Source organism: Podarcis tiliguerta, assembly GCF_965153285.1.
Source record: "Podarcis tiliguerta genome assembly, chromosome: 7".
NCBI lineage: Eukaryota > Metazoa > Chordata > Lepidosauria > Squamata > Lacertidae > Podarcis > Podarcis tiliguerta.
This window is the reverse complement of record NC_139540.1, coordinates 87,282,752-87,305,250: the sequence shown is the minus strand read 5'-3', so window position 1 is coordinate 87,305,250 and position 22,499 is coordinate 87,282,752. Positions and strand designations below refer to the sequence as shown.

At 41.2% G+C, this 22,499-nt stretch overlaps 1 protein-coding gene across 1 annotated transcript in view; it reads right to left on the bottom strand.

Moving 5' to 3' along the window:
* XRN2 (5'-3' exoribonuclease 2) overlaps positions 1–22,499 on the bottom strand; it is a 64,318-nt gene that overhangs the window by 5,366 nt on the left and 36,453 nt on the right. The window contains exons 21-28 of the mRNA XM_083448614.1: positions 22,348–22,431; positions 18,588–18,685; positions 18,423–18,502; positions 12,076–12,132; positions 10,828–10,896; positions 10,506–10,640; positions 7,100–7,236; positions 2,745–2,814 (exon numbers count right to left, since the gene is read on the bottom strand). Coding sequence (XP_083304740.1) covers positions 2,745–2,814; positions 7,100–7,236; positions 10,506–10,640; positions 10,828–10,896; positions 12,076–12,132; positions 18,423–18,502; positions 18,588–18,685; positions 22,348–22,431 — 730 coding nt within the window. The remainder of the gene's footprint in view (positions 1–2,744; positions 2,815–7,099; positions 7,237–10,505; positions 10,641–10,827; positions 10,897–12,075; positions 12,133–18,422; positions 18,503–18,587; positions 18,686–22,347; positions 22,432–22,499) is intronic.

Genomic DNA, 22,499 nt, shown 5'->3' with positions numbered 1-22,499 from the left:
AGAGAAGCACACGGAAATGCCGTTTACCTTCCCGCCAGAGCGGTGCCTATTTATCTACTTGCACTTTGACGTACTTTTGAACTGCTAGGTGGGCAGGAGCAGGGACCAAGCAGCGGGAGCTCACCCCATCGCAGGGATTCGAACCGCCGACCTTCTGATCAGCAAGCCCAAGGCTCTGTGGTTTAACCCACAGCGCCACCCGCATCCCTCCTGCACCAATACCCACCAGTAAAATAATAGGGCCCTTCTTCCCCTTGAGTTGCCACTTAGCAGTGGATAGCAGAGCACTACTTTTGACAACCAGCACTCTTTGTAGGTCATTAATGTGGTGAGACGTCAGGGATTCCTGCTTGTCCACTATGAAATGGCTTATACTCTGAGGTGAACCTGGCTATATGTGTGGTGTTTCTGGTCCATGAAAGATAAAAAAATGTTTTTCTGCAACATTCTATAAGAATGGAACAACTGCCCTACTGGATTAAAAAAAGATCCACCTAGCCCCAAATTCTGCTTCCAGCAGCAGCCAAGTAGATATTTTCAAGCACTTGAAAACAAAGCAAAATAGCACCTGACCCCAATACCTAATTCTTACAGATGCAAGATTAAACCATGAAAAGCTTCAACTTTCAAAATTAACCTAGCAAGTAAATCAGAAGTTGAAAAGCTGAAATCCTATCTTACAGACAGGGATGGCACTTTCATGTAAATCCGTTCATGCAAATTACTTTGCCTGAAACAAAGAACCACCAATGTCTATTTATACCCCAACCTTTATTCCATCATGGAACTCAAGGCAGAATATATGAGATTCTCAGGCAGCCTCCCCCCCCCCCCCCCAGTGATTGACCAGACTCAGACCTACTTAACTTCAGCAAGGTTGCTACAACATGCTCCGGGTCACCTGATACCAACACAGCATTGTGTGAAATTGATAATACAAAGAAAAATCAAGCTTTTGCATTCTTAGTCTCAGACAGCATCTCAGCGGTGGGGGGTAGAAATGTATTTCATCATACCACCTCACAGGTAGTCAGGTCCTATAATGAAATGAAATATCTGAAATGGGCCCAGCTGTTGTGACATTTGAGAATTATTTCCTCCTTCTAACAAGTGAAACAGTGGATGTATCTTCTAGCCCATCTTGATTAAAATTTGATAGGTCTGCCACAGTGAGATAAAACTGTTTCAGGGAGCCGATCAAGTTCATGATATAGCAAGCAGGTGGTCCTTTGAGAACACCACATTTACATAAATGGTTCTTAAAGGTGGGGTGGAGGCTTCTCCAAAATGAGTGATATGGTCCTCCTTGACCTGCCATTGTGGTGAGCCCATCTTAACTGAAAAGCAGACCAGAATACCGACAGAGGTTGCAGACATTAACTGCCCACCGAGATTAACTGGGCAAGTGCCAGGGGTGGGAGAGAAGGCAGCACTCTAGCCTTTTTGTAAAATATCGCAGGAATCTTAAATGTGTAATCTCCTTTTAAAAAATCTGACCTGCCTTTAACTTGGAACAAGAACAACTACAGCTAAGCAAACTGCTTGCTTTGGGTCTCAGTTAAATGCAGGGGGGCTCAGAAAGGTTTATTTACTCTTGAAAGGGGGGAGGGGTGCCATAATGAAAGCATAGCATATTATGCTGTACTTGTGATTTAACTGATTTAATTTAATAGCAGCACAAAAATCGATGAAAGCACATTAATGAGTATTCTTGATTATGACTATAAAGAGACAAGTCACAATGTTCTTGAACTCTTTTTTTAAAAAAAATGGCCTACAAATATAAGGAAAGTAAAGCACTTCAAGTTAAATAATTAATCAGAATTTCCCTCAAATCAGAATTCCCATACACTCTTGGAACTGTGATAGCAAAATTAGAAGGCAATTTACTCAATTTTTTGTTATTAGGTGTTCTCTTATAGCAAGGAACAATACATACAAAGAAAACATATGCTCAGTTTAGCAACTATTTTATTTGTATTATCTTATTTTGCTCTACAGATATAACAGAATTATTCACAGATACACTTTCCAAACCCCAGGATATCTGGTTTTAAGGGCATACAATCAGCTTCTCAATGAAGGGACACACATATAAAACATCCCTTATTATCAAACCATGTCACATTCTCTCTGTTCCATGGTACTTATTGGACTGCAGATTCCTTAATCCTCCTCAGAGTCCCTCCTGCATTTAATTCAGTTCAGTCTTAAGTAGTTAAAGAAACTGTTTTCAGTGGCAACTAATAACTACTGACCTACAGTGACACTGGCCTACAATAGACTTGTCAGGCCTGAAAAAGCTGCACCAAAGAAGCTGATTAGGACTTCAAGAGGTTTGTAGCAAGAATCAATGGCTGCTCTGTACTAATGCTGTGGTTCCTGCACAGTGATGATAAAAGTGGACCACCATTAGTTATGCCTCATTAAGCTCCACGACTCTCCTAAAAAGAAATTTGTTTAGCCTGTCCAAAACCTAATGCAATTTTAAGCTGTCTGTGTTGAAATTCATAGTGCTTCAAAGAGAGAGAGGCCAAAGAACCAAGAATGCTACAGCAGAAGCATCAGCAGCAAAGTTAATTTTGAAGTTTCTGATTATTAAAGGAAAGGTCTTACAGAAACCATCCAAAGATGGGTTCAGAGAGATATTTAGAGAGATCTTTATAACAAAAATAACAGTCATAGAAATTGGTTTCCATTAAGACACTAACATATGTAATTAAAAGGAAATTTTTAACAAATACCTGTCAAATCTTTGTGGTGGGTGCTGAAAGAGAGGTGTAGGACCTTGCCATGAGTCTTGGGGACCAATATCTGTGAAATTAAAGCAAAATAAAATATAAACACACATGTAACATATCACAGTGAACCACAAATAGGTGTATTTTAAGACTTATTACAAAAACAAGTAGTTTTAAATCCTTACACAGATAAGAATTCTAGAACTTTTAGTTTTAAGAATTACAAAGAACACAGTGACAAAAAGTATTTAGCAAAATTTTTGGTAAAGGGAGAAAGCAAGCTGCCCCTCATATGATGTGTAAGAATGGCTTAATTTCCAAAATTCTATTGAAACACACTTTGGCATGGCAGCTGTGAGGGGAGAATTAACCTCTTTATTGCTGTCACTGATCAGTTAAAAGGCATATTGCCAATTAAATTTAACTCCAGTAATATTATTAAAATCTCAGGTGGCCTTCTGTGACATGGAGAAATGTGAGATAACTTTCAACTGCAAAACAAAAACAACCACTCATTCTTAGAAAGGCCACTTTAATATATTATCTTTTTAAACCCTTCCCTCCCAAAGCGCAACAACTGCAGCCCCATCAATTAAAATTTCCCCCCATGAAAATAAACCAAATCATTAATTGATTGGCAATCTCATTCTTTTTACTCAGAAGATAGCAAGAAAGGCCAACTTCCAGGCATGTTTGTTACCCATCACCAAGTTTTCCAGATGAGGCGGCTATAAATCTGAGAAACTGAGTACTTTTAGTATAATCTGTATTAGAAAGCTACACACTAGGTGAACTGTGGACACCAGGACACCAGGAACTGCAACCATCTGATGCTACTAAAAGACCACCCACTTACGTCTTTTCTTAGCTCAAAAGTACAACACACTACAAAGATGTACCAGCAACAACATCATTTAACAAGCCATGCAATTAAATGGCTTCTGTTCTTTTAAATAAATGGACCAGTAAACAGAATGAAAGAAATATCTAATCAATAGATCCCTGGTGAGTTCAAAACACTTACATCATTTATCAATCAAAAGCTTCAGTTTCAGTGACATCTTTGATTATCCTCAATGATGTTTAAGTGCCACCTAATTATAACAGCTAGATTCAGAAGTTGTCCAATGGATTTACTATGACAGGACAGTAATGTCCCTGATAATGGGTTAATATTCAAGAACACCAGGGGCTAGCGATAATTTACTGGAATGCTACACTGCCTTTGTGAATCCGAGCATTAAAAAAGGCAGGGCTGGAAGGAAACCTGAGCCCCTCTCCAGGCACATTCAGACTGGATGGCTTATACTTTAATGGTCTGACCTGAACAAAAACCTTTTATGGTAGCAGCTGAATGAACTGTGTACAGTGCAGGCATGTCTGATTGACACCAATGTAACTTTGCTGGTGGAAATCCAGCCTAATTTTCCACACTGGCAATTCCTGCTTTGGCTGCTGTTGGAGCAGAGTAATTCATAGAGGCCAATGAACAAAGCTTTTTGCACTATGTTCCTAACTGGTCAGGCTAAATTAGGGACATCCCTATACCAACCTCAACATATAAATACATTTGTGGCCAGGATTTGAAGCCCTTAAGGTTTGAGGTTCCTTATGCACTAACAATGTAAGACAGAGCCATCATAAATTAATGAAACTAAGACAGTACAAATATTGGATTTACTTTAGGAAGCAACTGCTATTGTAATGGTAGTTTAATCTTAAAAAACTCAAATATTCATGTGAGATGTACGTATTAAATTCAAGTCCGTATCAAAACTTATTAAATTATCTTAATACTGAACAGTCAGCCGGTTCTGAGAAATATACAACTCAAATGGTTTATAAAGGATTTGGCAACCTTTCCTATACAAAACCATTTCACATATCTTTATTACATTTCTGGAAAACTAGCAAAAAGCACACTACATGGGCAGGGACCCAGCTCACTTCATCTCCTATTCCGATGGGCAGAGCTGGGATGGTATTTTTGAAGGGTCAAGGGAGAAGAAGCATTCTAGCCCCTCTTCATTCCATTCTCCCCCACCACCTCTGCCTCACTCACAAAAAGAGGGTAAAACTCAGGATTTCAAAAAGAATAACATTGAAGTGCTAAATGAGAGTAAATAATAATCTGGATGCATTCTGATATCTGCTTTCATAATTGTTAAGAGCAGTTAGCTCAAAAACTACTGGTTTGGACACTTCTCTAACAGCACTGACACTGTTATCCAAATATCTGTATAAACAGCAGAATTCCACACAAAGAGACAACATTGAAAATAGTTCTTCTTACTCAAGGTACACAGCACACACCTAAATACCGTAACAGAAAGAGTTGCAATGCCAAGTTTCTACCTTTCATCATGGCAATGTAAGAAAATAGGTAAGTGAGGAAACATAAAAACAAGAGGTTGACATTTCAAAAAGCTACAGAAAACGAGAGAAATGACAGTTAATATTTCATTGGTCTTGAAAATGCAAGCAATTCCTAGAAGCGATGCAACGATTTAAGTTGCCCTCTCCAGTAGCAACTGAAGTGATAACTTATGTAATCAGCATGGCAATCAAAGCCAAGACTTCATGTTTACTGATTGAAAAATGCTCCCCCCTTTTTTCTTTTTGATTAGTGGAAAGTCAGCTAATTGACAAGTTTACTGACTGAAATGAAAATAATAAAATCAGACACTCTGACAGCAAAATCCAAGCCTGTATTCGCATAGTACTAGCAGACTCCACTTGACTCCTGCAAGCTATCAGCATACAATTATTCATCAGCTGAAAATTGGCACATCAATGTGAAATCAGGGAACATCACTAACCCCCACAGCTAGCTCTGAGAGAGCTTAGATTGGATTGACTGTATTACCCTGCTATACTCTAATTTTCATTCACTTACAAAAAAGATGTCCTGGAAAATAAAAAGCTTAGTATGCTAAGTTCACAAGTTAATGTTCTTAGAATATGATGAGATTTAAGGAAACAAAAGTGAAGTGGATTTGAATAATTTTATCACACAGATGGAGTAAGATCTTGACAAACCAATATATTGACAAATATCTTCACCCTACCAAATGCAATGATACATGAACACATAATGATACTTATACAAGTGCTAACCAACCAGATTGCTAGAAATCCTGGAGTCCTGGCAGACCTACTAGTATGTAAAACTATGGTTGAGTGGTCAGGAGCAGGCCACAAAATGGAATGATTTCTCCTCATCTCCCTTTAGCAGGGCCTTTCTGTTGCTGACCATGGTTGTGGAAGACCAGAAGCTCAAATTCAGAAATCTTCTTCAAAACTGGGTATAAATACAACACCATAAACACTGGACAAAATCTCCCCTTTCTTTTTCCTCTACTACCAGTCAGCTGGTTTTAGTCGTTTTTGTATTTATTACTACTACTACTACTAATAATAAATTTTATTTATATCCCGCCCTCCCCAGCCGAAGCCGGGCTCAGGGCGGCTAACAACAATCAAATAATCCAACATTCTAAAAACATTTCATTATAAAAATACTGAGGTTTGATATCATTGTAATATCATTCAAAAACATTTTTCCTGCAATGCAGAAGTGAATTTATATTTATTACATTTCCTACATAAATTAAAGCACCTGTCTTGTTATTTTTAAAAACTACCTAAATAGAGCAACCAAACTCAAACTCCTAGACATTTTTTGTATTTTCCCAAGTTTTCATGAGTAAGAAAAGGCATTTACAGTGGTACCTCTGGTTACGAACTTAATTCGTTCTAGAGGTCCATTCTTAACCTCTGTTCTTAACCTGAGGTACCACTTTAGCTAATGGGGCTTCCCACTGCTGTGCAATTTCTGTTCTCATCCTGGGGCAAAGTTCTTAACCCGAGGTACTACTTCCAGGTTAGCGGAGTCTGTAACCCGAAGTGTCTGTAACCAGAGGTACCACTGTATAATGCTTTAGACACCCCACAACAGCACGCTAAAGTAGGCTTGTATGACTACTACCCTTCCTTTACAGAGGGGAGGGCCTGAGAAAGGGAGAGAGAGTCATTCCTAAGGCTACAGGTGGGTTTGTTCTTCTTATAAAATCTGTACTGAGGAATTCCTGGATCATCCTCTTAGCCACTCACTACACCAGTTCTCAACTTGTACGGTGAGGACATGTTCAAACAATGATAAAAAGATGTACGATTGTGAAGGCCCAGCAACAATGATGTAGGACTGTGAAGTTTCAGTAACAGGAAGGTTAACTTAAACATAAGTACTAGATGGCAATAGCAAACCAAGTATCATATGCTTCCAACTGGCCAAATGATTAAAGAGAACCTTGAGTTCCATTTTTAAAAATTAAAATAGAAAGGGGAGAAAAACTTACTTGAAAGCAATTTTGGAATCTGTTGTGGTCTTCCCAGCAGTGGTCTGTAAGTATTTCCCTGATTGTAAGCTCCAGGGGGAGCAATATTGCTGTAAACTCCACTTCCAGAATGTCCTCTGTTTCTTGACATTGCATGACTGTAATACGGAAGGGAAGAGAAATGAAGGTATCCATGGAAAAAGTCATTACACACATGGCAACAGTGTCACATTTCACACCTGAACAATGGTAAATTCCTTCAACTCTAGGCAAGGCGAGACATTAATAGGTCGGCAAATCTTCTATGAATGATGGGATACACAGCCAATGTTAGGCACATCCACCACTGTACAAAGCAAGAGTTGTGTGCCCAGGGCATCTGTACATACACTGACTGATTTCTTCAATTCTTTCTTCTCCAGAAACAGTCAGAAAGAGCATTTAAGTTAGGTGAAGGTAAAAAGTAAAGGTAAAGGACCCCTGGATAGTTAAGTTCAGTCAAAGATGGCTATGGGGTGTGGCACTCATCTCACTTTCAGACCAAGGGAGCCGGCCTTTGTCCATAGATAGCTTTCTAAGGTCATGTGGCCAGCAGGATTAAACCGCTTCTGGCGCAACGGGACACTGTGATGGAAGCCTGAGCACATGAAAACGGCATTTATCTTCCTGCTGCAGCGGTACCAATTTTCTACTTGCACTGGTGTGCTTTTGAACTGCTGGTTGGCAGAAGCTGGGACAGAGCAACAGGAGCTCACCACCGTCAAGCACAATGCACATAACAACGGCCCAGTAGCATTAACATCTGAAACAGTTCTCACTCTCTCTTCCATTGGCCCAACTTATGGAAAAACAGAATTGTAACATTTTAAAAAGTGGTGTCTCTTAGGTGATTTATTCAATTATGATCACAACTGAACCAGATTCCTCAGAAAGCTGGGGGGTTTTCTCCTAACAGTGCAGATCAGGGATTGCTTTGGGATGCTCAGACATCAGGCACTGTGGTTCTAAAGTTTAGTAGGCATGAAAAAGTCCCCTAGTCACTTGACATGGAAGGACACAATTTGTTCCAAGATAATACAAATATGAACAGTCTTTCAGAAGTTCACAGAACTTTCCCATCTGGAAACAAGACATTTAATTGCTGTTGTTAGCAATTCCCTTAATCTAATTAAAATAAGAAGAATGTTGCATTTAACCTTAATCTACTCAACACTTAATATATGCCTGGTTCAGTTTATTATTGTTGTTGTTTATGAAATTTGTATGTTGCCCTTCATCTGTAGATCTCAGAGGGGTTCACAACACAAAAATACAAGGTAAAAAATTCAAAATACATAATAAAAACAAAAAGAACATAACAAACCAATAACCCCCCTTCTCTCCACCACAAACATGTTTAAAAGGGTATCAGATGTTAATCGGCCAAAGGCCTGATTGAAAAGGAATATTTTCACCTGGTGCCTAAAGGTATATAATGAAGGCGTCAGGCAGACTTCCCTGGGGAGAGCATTCCACAAAGCAGGGAGCCGCTGCAGAGAAGGCCTGTTGCCACCCTCCAGACCTCTCACGGAGGAGGCACACAAAGAAAGGCCTCAGATGACGATTTCAGAATAATGTTAAATTACTTCATATGGAGAAAGGTGGTCCTTGAGGTACTGTGGTCCTGAGCCGTTTAAGGCTTTATAGGACAAACCTAGCACTTTGAATTGGGCCTGGAAACTAATTGATAGCCAGTGCAGACAGCCCAAGGGTCAGTGTAATATGTACAAACCATCTTGCCCTGGTGAGCAGCTTGGTTGACAAAAACTGTCTTCAGAGGCAGCCCTCTGCAGTAATCTAACCTAGAGGTTCCCAGAGTACAGACAACCGTAGTTGGGCTATCCCTGTCCAGACAGGGGCGAAACTGGGCCACCAGCCAAAGCTGATGGAAGGCATACTTCACCAGATGCCACCTGAGCCTCAAGCAGCAGCCAAGGATCCAGGGGAGGGTAACCCCATCAAGAGCAGGCCCCCTCCCAGCCATCTGGCCTGAGGAACTGCCCACTCACAGGACCTCAGTCGTATCTGCATTGAGCTTCAGTCTGTTGGCTCTCAGCCAGTTCATAACTGATGCAAGACAGCAGCAGTCCAGCACATCCACTGCCCCACTTGCAGATGTAAAGGAGAAGCAGAGCTGTGTGTCATCAGCATAATGCTGAAAGCGTATTCCAAACCCCACTCAGCAATTTCAGGTAATGTTAAATAGCATAGTGGGTAGAGATGTTAAATTCTCAAGAATAATCATTTGGAGAATATTCTCGATTAATGAGAATATTAGAGAATTTTCATTTAAAATAGGAGAGTATTCATTTTAATGCATTGAAAATGATATAATTAGTTAATATACATGTTTATTCATGAGTAAACTTGTTCAGATGGCAACCAAAAACCATACAGATACTTTTATTCAATGGGGCAATGCAGTGAATTCACATTCTTTGATTTGGTAAAGGGGAACTGACAGTCAGAGGACTGCAGAAAACTAGTTACTGGCACTGAATAAAAATATAGAAACGTCAGCTGTTTAAATCAAGGCCACCTCACATGCTGTTTCATATAACTGTATAGGCCTAGGTACTTTAAGTGTATAAAGCATTAAAGCTACTTTCTGTAAAAAAAAATCACAATGTATGGCCAAGGGTATAGAACTGCTAAGAATAAGGTCACACCAAAATAGGAAAAAAGGCATATGAATTCAAATGTTCATCAAATTAAGTGAATAGCATTTTAAAAACAAAAACCCCAAAAATGTTTTCTGTAGCTCACATTTCAGAACTGCCAATGGTGAATGACACAATGCCCAGTAATGTAACTAGATCAAAAACAATCATTATTCATTACTTACACTGGCAATATCACAGCTTGACTTATTATTTACTAGATTTTTTAAAATGTGGGTTGTAAAACTGGTTCTTACATTAGAATTTACAGTTTGTGGAGAATATTTTCCGGAGAATTTTCTAGCAGAGAATATTCTCACCTCACAGCACTAATAGGGGATAAAATTGAACCCTGTGGAACCCCACACTGAAGGCTCCACGGGGCCAGAGAATCACCCTCTGGAAACTACCATCCAAGTAGGATCGGAACCACCGCAAAGTGGTGCCACCCACCCTTAACTCAGACAGCCACTCCAGAAGAATACCATGGTTGATGGTATTGAAAGCTGTTGAGAGGTTGAGGAGAATTAACAGGGACACATTTTCCCTTACTCTCTTCTGACAGATGTCATCATGCAGAACAACCAAATCAGTTTCTGTGCCAAAACCAGGGACGGTTTATTGAGTGGTTTCAGTTCCAGTTCCATGTCTTCCTCACTTAAAATTGAGTGCATGAATCTATATGAACAAAGAACATTAGATGAACAGTAGTTAAATCAGTTGCCTACCCCAAAGTTCTGAATGATGACTGGTCCAAGTGAACCTGCCTCCTGTCGCGGTTAAAGCCAAGCTGTGGCCTCCAAGGTCTGCCATCATTGTTAGTTTTCTCCCAGTCACCTGGCTTCAGAACTGGTGGAGGCTTTCTAAATAAGAAGACAAGGAAGTTTAATCTAATAGGCACTAGAGACACAGAGTTGGAAGGCCTGAAGGCCATCAAGTTCAACTCTCTGAAACAAGACATAGGACCACCCACAAAATCAATCTCACCCATTCTACAGCGCTGCAAGTGGTTCAGAAGAACGGGTAAGGGTAAACAGAAGGGTTACTTACTTTGCTCCAGATAACACCTCTGCCTTAAAAATAAAGTCTTCTTGGAATTGTGGGTCTTTAAAGTTGATACTAAGAATGAAAATATTTGAAACAATTATGAAGAATTAACACATTGCCTGTTATGTGACATCAAAGTTGGTAACTTATTTGCTCTCTTCAGAATACAGCAAGGATCAGTAGAGAGCAACCCAGGCCCAAAGATGAAAAAAGAGCTCACCAGGCCTCTTGATTTGATCCGTTTTGAAATGGCCACAGCCACTTGTCACTCACCTAATATCACAGGGTGTCATGGGCAGGACAGGAAAAGCCACTTACAGGGCGCTCTGAATTGTTCCTTTGCAACCCAGAGTTGCATTCAGTCATTTACACCTGGCACCGAATACAAGATCCACTGCTTTAAGGCAGGATGGGTTCCTCTTGAGAGCTCGGATTCTGCCCATCCGCTATATGACTTGCATTCAGTGCCAATTGTAAACTGGGGCTGTACAGGAGCAATTATGTGTACACTCTAAGCCAGGCTCCCCCAACCTGGTTCCCACCCTTCATGATGCTTTGGATCAAAATTCTCATCATCCCTGACCACTAGTCATACTGACTGGGGCTGATGAGAGTTGGAGTCCAACAACATCTGGTTGAGGAAGGCTTAAATTTGGTGCCAAGTGCAACCAGCACATCTTGGGGGCAGGATCAATTCCACCTGACATCATAATGGCCTGTCAAATGTGGTCTGTGAAAGGCTGGTCACTATTTGATAAGGCCAATCATGTGGTCCCCCAACACTTGTGTAGGCAAAATTCTCTCTTTTTCAGCCCTAGTCAGATGCATTTATTCATGCACTATGTGGATGACTCAGAAAAAGGAGTTAATTAAGACAGAGGCCATCACTATTGCTCAGATAACAGCTGGGAGGAGTCAGTAGATCCCTCTGCAGTAAGGAAAGGAAAACCAGCAGTTATATTCATAATCTGAATACAGTTTAGAATAAAAAATATTTGATCCATCATTCTACGGAAGGGCTCGTATTTTTCTAGGTTTAGTAGCTTAGTTGCCTTCAAGCCCACATAAGCAAGAGCCTGAGAATTGAGGAAATGTCTAACTTCATTAATTTGGTTCCCTCTCCCTTTCATATATCCCATTAGTCTCAAGAGGAGAAGCCAACCAGGAACTGGTGAACACCTCAACGATTGGGGACTTCACATCATGACCTAGAGGAAGTCATTTGGGTAACTTCATCCATACACATTTTACCTTATTGCCGAATTCTGTGTCAGGTCACGCAGCATGGGCACAGGAGAGTGCAATGTCCTAATGGATATGGAAAAATGGAACAACTATTCATTTAGAAGAAAAACTCTCTTTGTCAGGACTGGTCGTTGTCCTCTTCAGATCACCACACAAATGCTTCTTGTTCTTTATAAAACTTTTTATTGCGTATTAACAAAACAATCTTATAAACGGTTCTCAACTTTAACTATTCTTCCTCAGAGTCACTTCTTTCAGATACCTTCTGAGCTCTGCTTCTCCATGACCAGTCACCCTCAAAATGGCGAAGGCGCCTCTCCCTTCGTTTTCCTGCTCTTTTTTCTAACCTCCTGGCTAGAGCTGGCCTGTATCTCCTCTCCTCCGAATCTGAGCTAGAACTTAACCCTTGCCTTTCCTGTGAACAGCCAGTCCCTCCCTGTTGTTCCTCTTGCTCCCTTCTATTAGATTCACTGCTCTCCCTCCCCCCTTGGGGAATGCTTTCTCCCTCTGATAAACTGAAAACTTCTAACTCTTCCCTGACATCACCCCCTCCCCTAAGCCCCCCTTCCTCCTCCTCGCTCTCCTCTGTTTCTGAAGGACCGAACCCTCTGAACTCTTCTTCCTCGCTATCTGTCTTTTCAAAAATTTCTTGAAGATGCCAGTTATGGGGTTTTGGCTTGTGGGGATATTTTCTATGAAATTCTCTCTGCAATTCTGGAACGTTAATTTTTTCTGCTGATTCCCATGAGTTCTCAGACTCATCTAACCCTTTCCATGCAACCAAATACTGTAATTTCCTCCTACTTATTCTTGAGTCTAATATCTCTTCCACTTCAGCCTCCTCTTCCCCCATCATGGTGGGAAAAGGAGGTGGTTCCCTTGAAATTTGATACTTATGTGCTGGTACAAACACTGACAATAAAGATCTATGAAATACAGGGTGTATTCTCATATTTTCAGGTAAATGAAGCTTGAAAGCGACTGGGTTAATTTGAGCCTTTACTTGGAAAGGTCCCAATCTCCTTGGTTCTAGCTTTTTATACCTCCCTCGTATTGGTAGTCCCTTGGTAGACAGCCATACCCAGCTCCCTACTTGGATTTCTTCCCCAACTCGCCGGTGCCTGTCTGCAGCTCTCTTGTAAGCCTCTTTAGCTTCTTCCAAATCCTCTTTCAATATCTCATGAATGCACCTCAACTCCTCTATCATTTGTTCTGCTGCTGGTACTGCTAACTGCTCCTCTTGACCTGGGAATGCCCTTGGGTGCAAGCCATAGTTTGCCACAAATGGGGCTCTGCCCGTAGACACATGCATTGCATTATTATACGCAAACTCTGCTAGACTCAACTTCTCTAACCACCCGCTCTGCTGATAACCAGCATAACACCTCAGATATTGTTGTAGTGTTGCATTCGTTCTTTCAGCTTCCCCATTGGTTTGCGGGTGTCTCGCCGACGTGAGGCTTAGCTCCACATCTAGTAACTGCATTAACCTCTTCCAAAATTGTGATGTAAATTGGGCCCCTCTATCTGAAATGATTTGTGATGGCAAACCATGCAACCTAAAAATATTATCTAAAAACATCTTTGCAGTTTCCTGTGCGGTCGGAATTTTGGTACATGGTATGAAATGTGCCATCTTGGTTAGCATGTCAACCACCACAAAGATCACTGTTTGCCTATGGGATGACGGTAGATCCGTTATAAAATCCATAGACACCACATCCCAAGGCCTTCCCGGCGTGGGCATAGGTTGCAACAACCCTGCGGGAGCTGCTCTGGGTGCCTTGGCTCGTTGACATACTTCACAACCTCTTACATATTGCGTTACCTCCTCCCTCAACTTTGGCCACCAGAACTGTCGTGTGATCTGATACAGGGTCTTTTCTCTACCAAAATGTCCTGCAGTTGGGTTATCATGATGTTGCCTCAACACTTTACCTCTTAATTCACCTGCAGGTACATACAGCACCCCTCTCCTGTACAACAATCCATCTTTTTCTTTGAAACCTTCCTCTTCCCCTCTACCTTTTCTCAGTTCCTCCATTTTCTTTTGTGCAAACTCATCTGTTACTGTCAATCGCTGGAATTCCCTGCCGTCCACTACTACGGCTGCACACCCCCACTGATCCGATCTCAGTATTTCTCGCAACTTGGGAGGTGCTTCCCCTTCCATATACTCAGGTTTGCGCGATAGCGCATCTGCACGAACGTTTTGATGCCCAGGTATATACTCAATCCTAAAATTAAACCCAGCAAAAAACTCCGCCCACCTAATTTGCCTTTGGTTTAGCTGTCTAGCAGTTCTCCAATACTCTAAATTCTTATGATCTGTTTGTACCACCACCTGATGTGACGCCCCTTCCAAAAAATGTCTCCACACTTTAAAGGCAGCATGCACAGCTAAAAGTTCTTTATCAAATATGGTGTAGTTTTGTTCTGATTGATTTAATTTTCTAGAGTAGAAGGCACAGGGTCTCCAGTCCCCTTCCTTGTCCTGTTGCAGCAGAATGGCCCCAATAGCCCTATCAGAGGCATCAGTTTCTACCTTCATACGTTTACTAGGATCTAGGTGCATAAGATATTTTTCTGAAGCAAACACCGCCTTTAGTTTATCAAAGGCCTTCTGTGCTTCCTCAGACCATCTGAATGGCCCCTTGCCTCTTAGACAATCAGTCAGTGGCGTTGTGATTTTGGAGTAATTACCTATGAATTTACGATAGAAATTAGCAAATCCTAAAAACCTCTGTAGATCTTTCTTAGTCTTAGGTGCCTCCCATTCCACCACTGCCTGAACTTTACTGGGGTCCATGTGCACCCCTTTGTGGGAAATGCAATATCCCAGGAACTCCACCTTTTGTGTATGGAACTTACACTTCTCTAACTTCACATATAACCTGTTGGTCCTCAATCTTTCTAACACCTGTGTGACATGTTTTACGTGTTCCTCCATGCTTTCACTATATATTAAGAGGTCATCTAAATAAGAGACACAGAACTGATCCAGTATACCTGCTAAGACGTGGTTGATGAAGGTTTGGAATACCCCTGATCCATTTTGCAAGCCAAAAGGCATTACCAAGAATTCAAATGCACCATACTTAGTACAAAAACTGGTTTTCCACTCATCCCCTTCTCTGACCCTTATCAGATTATATGCTCCTCGTAGATCAAGCTTGGTAAAGACTTTGGCTGACCTTACTCTCTCTAAGAGGTCATCTATACGTGGCAGTGGGCACACGCGAGGCTTCATTTGGCTGTTAAGGATTCTGAAGTCACATACTAATCTCGGTGCCCCTTCCTCCCCTTTCTTTTTGACAAAAAAGACGGGAGCACCCCCCGAGGCTGTGGACTCTCTAATAAAACCTCTCTGCAAATTCTTTTGCAGGAACTCCCTCAATGCTGCAGATTCTACTTCCGACATGGCATATATCTTGCTTGGTGGCAACTGTGCCCCAAGGACTAGATCTATCTTGCAATCATAGGGCCTATGTGGTGGAAGTTTATCCGCTTCTTTTTCACAAAAAACATCCCGATAAGCAATATATTGTGACGGAATCTCACTTTCATTCCCCATCAACTTCCCTTCTACCTCTGTTCCCATTACTTCCACTGAGATTTTTCCCTTTTGCCCCAAACAATGTGTCATACAATAGATTGAACCAAAAACCAAAGACCTTTGATGCCAGGCAATCACCGGATTGTGACGATTGAGCCAACTCATGCCCAGCACCATCGGGTGTCCAGCTAGTTTGGTCACATGAAATGCCCTGGTCTCTGAGTGATGACCCATATCCATTCTCATTGGTGGAGTTTCATAAGTCACTTCTCCTGACAGTAGCGGTCTGCCGTCAATTGTTTTCACTCGCAGTGGGAAATTCAAAGGTAACAAAGCGATTTTGTGTTCCTGTACCAATTTCTGGTCTATGAAATCTGCTGACGCTCCTGAGTTTAACAGCGCCTCTACCTGGACCCTGTGTCCATTGGGTAGTTGTAGTTGCACCTTCACCGTTAGTCCTGGGATAGGTGGTTCTGCGTGAGAGCCTTCTATTGCTTCTCCACCCGGCTGCAAGCTCCCATTTCCAGCCGGGGACATTCGTTTCCCTGATGCAGTTCCTTTGGACAATTGTCTTCTCCCATGTCTGCTCCAGATAGAGACTCCCATCCTTTACGATTGCGACATTGTCGTGCTAGATGCCCTGGTTTTCCACAGACGAAGCAACGCCTCATGTCTCTTCCTCTCCCTGCATTTCCTCTTACCATGAAAGAGGTAGTAACTGGGAGGGGTCTGGCTGCTCCTAATTCCATGGGCTCTGGCCGCTCTCGTCCTGGCATATTGCCCGCTCTGCTCTCTGTACTTTCAATAATATTGTTTTCCCGCCACCGTGGTTGCCATTGTTCCTTCTTTTCACTAGCCCTCCGTTCCACGCGTAGGCTCAATTGCAGGCACGTTCGGACCAGAGAGTCCAAGGAACTAGGTTCTGGCATTTGGGCCAATTGGTCTAAAATCTCATTATTCAGTCCTTCCCTAAAAAGGGCTGCAACTGTTGGGGAATTCAGATCCCATTTTAATTTCTGCACCAGCAAACTAAAGTTGGACCAATAAACTCCCACAGTGTCTTTTCCTTGTCTCATTCTCAACAGCTGCCTTGCTGTGGTTACTTCATGCGCAGGGTCTAAGAAAATCGTGTCTAGATACTGCAGAAACATTTGTAGATTTCCTAGGGCGGCATCCCTTCGAGATATTAGGGGTATAACACAGTCCTTAGCCCTCCCTTCCAAGAAATTAATCACATAAGCAACCTTCTCTCGCTCAGATTGAAATTCTTTATCCTTTATCTCAATTATGTAAGAAATTTCTGTCTTGAAAGCCATGTATTCAGAGCTTTCTCCCTTGAAGCTACGCGGACGTACAGTAAATGTTTTACTCACTCTATCTCCACACGTCGCTTGCAGCATGGTTCTATGTTCTCCCAATGCTGCCGATAGTACGTCAACTTGATTTTTCAACTGTATGTTCTGTTGCCATAAGTCCTGTAATGTTAGCTGGAGCGCTGGGGTTTCTCCTTGCCCAACTGGCGCCACAGCTCCCTCCATTTTGGCTTCTCCTTCTTTACGTATAGTGAAGAGGCGCAGAGCAGAAGGTATTCTGTCAGGACTGGTCGTTGTCCTCTTCAGATCACCACACAAATGCTTCTTGTTCTTTATAAAACTTTTTATTGCGTATTAACAAAACAATCTTATAAACGGTTCTTAACTTTAACTATTCTTCCTCAGAGTCACTTATTTCAGATACCTTCTGAGCTCTGCTTCTCCATGACCAGCCACCCTCAAAATGGCGAAGGCGCCTCTCCCTTCGCTTTCCCGCTCTTTTTCCTACCCTCCTGGCTAGAGCTGGCCTGTATCTCCTCTCCTCCGAATCTGAGCTAGAACTGAACCCTTGCCTTTCCTGTGAACAGCCAGTCCCTCCCTGTTGTTCCTCTTGCTCCCTTCTATTAGATTCACTGCTCTCCCTCCCCCCTTGGGGAATGCTTTCTCCCTCTGAGAAACTGGAAACTTCTAACTCTTCCCTGACACTCTTGGCTGTAGAGAAAAATGGAAAATGTATCTGATGTAAGCAGGCAATGGTCACTTAATGCCAAATGACATTTAACTGACTGAAGGGATCAAATTCTTGACAAGAGAGTTGAACAAGTATTTTGCATGCTAAATATTTCTAAGACAAAAACCTCAAATAACAAGGCTTGAAATGGAAGACTAAAAGAAGCTAAGGCAATATGCTTTAATTCAAGCTAAATGGTAAAGAAATGGGAAGGGCAGCATATTAACATTTCAAAATGACCACATGTAATATGTCATCAAACAGTACAGAAAGTTGAATAATCAATACTGCACTAATAGAATACAATATAGCAAAATTTAATCAAAATTGATTGTCCATTTTCAAAACCAAAAACATTTTAAATTTTGCCATGCTTACACCAGCTCATGTTAACCATCCCTTTGGTGTCCATAACACTTCTCAGTGTTTTCAGACTCACCTTTAATCCCATCCTTCCAACATGGGACCTACTTTCTGTTAGCCTTTTATTCTCTTATTCTTCACTCTAGCCAATTTCCTCTACCAGATCTCCCGCCTTCTTTTTAAAACTTTAGCAAACCATCTTCAATTGGGGCATGACCCATCTATGTGTGTCTATTCAATAACTGAAAACTAGTGGCATGCATTAAGCAGCTTTTGATCTTAATTGTGAAGGAGGCAAATAAACTGCAAACTAATTTTATTTTGTCTGAAGAACATTGAACAAGGAGGGATTCTTAATCAGCAAATAAACCCTGCTGTAAGTTATACTTACTCATCAGGAAGAACTGGGTTGTCATTCCTGGCTAATTTTCCTTGAATACCATGACACAGTTCAGGGGGAAGGCCTACTGCCTATTGGGGAATAATAAAATCCTGATCAGATGAGCCAGACAAGAATGAATTAAATGTAATATCCATTAGAACAAATTTGACGCACCTCTTTTTCACCAGACTTGTACTGTTCGAGAATGAAGTCATGAAGTTGATGCTGTTTCCCAACAAAGAGAACATCACCACCAAGACTATTTCTTCTGACTGAAAAAAGAAGGGGGTGATAATTCTTCATTAAGAGCAACCTAATTGTAATACTTACAAAACAGGCTCATGTTGCTTACTACCGGCACCATAAACTAAAAAGTCCTCTCTAGATTTATCATTGATTTGACATTGTACAGGGATGTTTGCTTTGACGAGCATCCAAGTTTACTCTGAGTAATGGGGGAGAGGAGAGCATCCATTTGTCTTATACTCGTGCTTAATGTAACTGAACAACCTTCCATTGCTTTATCAGTGTACTAGTGCGGGACCACAATGAAGTTTCTGTCCATTTGGTACACACTTAACCATTTGCTTACAAGGTGTCATGCACCATGGGGATCAAGCCAGGAACTCTAGGAGTCTGGCACCAGATGTCTTTCTGAAAGTAATTTATATACTGCCCTCTCATAAAACAGGGGGTACAGCAATGCAAAAACCTGTAAATGTACAAACCAATGTAAAGCTGTAGAAAACAGTAATTAAAATGATGGGATACTCAATAAAAATTTAAACAACTGCATAGGCTTTGGGGCAAATAATAATAAATGAATGGGGGAAAAAAAACCTTTAACCAAAAAGGCTCTCAGAGTAACTTAGGAAAAATCAGTTCTGAGGATGCCCCCCCCCCTTTTCGGGTTCTTCTTCTACACCATCATTTTATTATTTGTACCCTGCCCATCTTACTAGGTTGCCCCAGCCATTCTGTGCAGCACCCAACAGATATAAAAACATTAAAAAGCTTCCCTAATCAGGGCTGCCTTTAGATGACTTCTAAAAAGGCATAACACGCAAGGAAGGAAGAATGAGAGGAAGGAAAAGCAAGCTCAAGCACAATTCTTGAAGTTATAATCAATGTGAATGTGGTTCTGGTTGTCTTGCCCTTGATGAAGAGTAGTCTGTATCATAACAGAGGCAGAAAGCAATAGTTCAACCCTTCTTAGCCTTTGGGTGGAGCATTTTGACTTATTTGGTCAAAATAGGAGTCAGAAAACTGCAAAAAGGGAGATTCAGCTTAAACTGTGAAACATCAGGCTGCATGTTCATTCTATACAGGTTACTAAGGCTGAGCACAGAGAATGGTAACAGTTCTTGGCACCTGAGATCAAAATAAAAGCAAACTGATTTATGGTGTGGAAAGGCAGATGTGGGTTTTATAGTAGGAAAAAGTAGGACTTCCGGGTTGGCGCGCCGGGCAATGGCGGATTTCCTCCGTCTCGGAGGAGACCGCTCTCCGAAAAGAAGGGTCTGACCGCCACGGCGAGGTGGAGACCCGCAAAAAACCACGGTCGGAGGAAGACCGTGGGCTTGGGGTTCGGCTTGTGCCAGTAGCGCCTCCCCTACTCGCGGGGAGACCCGGTTTCGGGGCTCCGGAGCGACGTGGGGTGAGTGGCACGGCACTTCGAATCGATCGCTGTTTTCGGGAGGTGAAGCCGCACAGCTGTTGTCAGGAAGCACCAACTTTTCCTGTGGACATTTGGACAAAAATAAACTTTGTAAGTAACGGAATTTGGATTATAAATTATTGGAATTCGGCATCTGATGGAAGGTTAAAACAGGAAGCCCACCTTCCACTTTGTAGAAAGATTAAGGCAAAAGAGATAGAGCTGGAGCCTTTGAAAAGTGTCGTATTAAGGAAACAAATCTGTCAAATCTGTCATCTAAGCCCTTTAAGCCCCCCCCCCTCGGAAGCAGGGGAAGAGGGGGAGATTGTTCTGACAGTTTATAGCCCTGCAGAGCAGTGAAATTTGACTTTATTTTCTACCGTCTCGAGCCCGGGAACGGGCTGCCAAAAGGAGGAAAAGAAAAATAGAGAGTTCTTACAACTAGAAAATAACTATCAAGAAGGGATGGATTAAAGGAGAAATGAATTTCTTGACTTTTTTGGAAAGGAAAAAGGGAGCTGAACCATAACTGTTACTGAATGGTGAATAAAAAAACAACTAAAGGAAACTGTAACAGATTGTTGTGGACTGTTGCAGAAAGACATATGGGATTGTTACATTGTTACACTTTTTGATGGAAAATTCCTACACAGGCTGCAAGCCTGCAGACTGAAGATAAGTAACTGACCTTGACAGTAAGATAATATTGAAAGAACTAGCCTGGGAACATGGCAGAAAAAATAACAGCTCTGTTTGAACAATTTTCAAAAAAACTGACTGTTCTCGAACTTGGTGTTTCTGAATTGAAGAAAAATGCATATATCTTGGCTCAACAAGGAAAGAAATTATCAGACCCGGTTCAAGAAATGGAAATAATTTCGCAAGAATGGGCACCAGAGAAGAAGATGGAACAAACAGAACAGGCTCTGTCTGTGCAAGAGAAACCATCTGTGGAAGTTACAGAAATAGAGCCTCAAATTGATGGTCAAAAAATGGACTATGAGATCAAAGAGTTTAAAGGACAGATCTGGAAAAGTAGTGTCACATATGGACTGAGTGATTTAAGTCTGACAAGGTACATTTTGGAGGTTGGCACTATGAGAAAGTTTGGAGAAGGGGAATTTAGCAACCTTAAAGAGAGTGTGGAGCAAGCTTTGGACTATATCTTGACTTACAAGAGGAATTACAGAGTTTGGGCAAGCTGGTTGAAGAAGGTTAAAGGAGACGTTGAGGGGAAAGTGCTTTGGGACTTAATTTTAGGCTCGAAAAAGCCTCGGCAGACAGGCCAAGAAGATGATTTAAAGGCCTGACATATAGAATCATAGAATCATAGAGTTGGAAGAGACCACAAGGGTCATCGAGTCCAACCCCCTGCCAAGCAGGAAACACCATCAGAGCACTCCTGACATAATAGAATCATAGAATAATAGAATATAAGACTCGGATATAAGACAACCTGGCTGACTGACTTGTGGACTGGAAAGACTGGAAAGATTTTAAAATTTGTAAAAAGGACTGGCAGTATCCGAAACCGGGAGGAAGAGATGGTGGGATAAATTGGAAACTTTTAAGTAAAATTTAATGTAACATGGCTTGAATAAGTACTTTTGGGGGATGATGGAAGGATTTTATTTGGTTCCAGGGGATTAAGATAAAGAGTTTAAGACATTAAGATATAAGGGTATATTATTATAGGGTTTAAGATTAGAATATTTAAGGTTATTTCTCTTTTTCTATTATTATATTTTTTCTTTTTTGTTAATTAGGAAATAGGGGAGTGGATAGTTTTGTATTTTGTCTTGAAGTTTATTTGAACAGAGATGTTGGGGAAGAAATAAGGTTAAAAGGGGTAAAAGTAAATAAGTGAAAAAGCAGTGAAAGCTGGAAGGAATTTGCTGACTGGATTCAAAATTGGTATACAAAGAGGGAGGTGGGAGGAGGCTGAGGAACCAAGTCAAAAAAGAAGGAATTTGAAAAATGAAATTTTTCTTTGTTGTGTTTGGGTGTTTTTGCTTTTGTTTTTTGGGAATATTTGTGTTGGGGGTGGGGAAGAGGGTCTTCCTTTTTTGGGGTTTTGTACTTTTCTTTTTCTTTTTTTATTTTCTATTCTTTTTTCTTTCTTTTGGATATGTCTTTGCTTTGATGTTATGTTATTGGAAAAATCAATAAATATATTTTTTTAAAAAAAAAAATAGTAGGAAAAAGTAGCATTGCACAAAAGTACCACTGCCAAAAGCCCTGGTACTCAGAAAGATGATTTAATCCTGCAACTCTTACTTTCTTCAGGGGTGAGGTCAGGATACACCTCTGCTAGAGCAGCTCTCAGGCGGCGTTCGTCAACAAAAGGCAGCAGTGCAACTCCTACAGAAAACAACTCATTAGAGCTCATGTTTTCTTTTTAATAGTACAAAACGTAAGGTTACAAAATA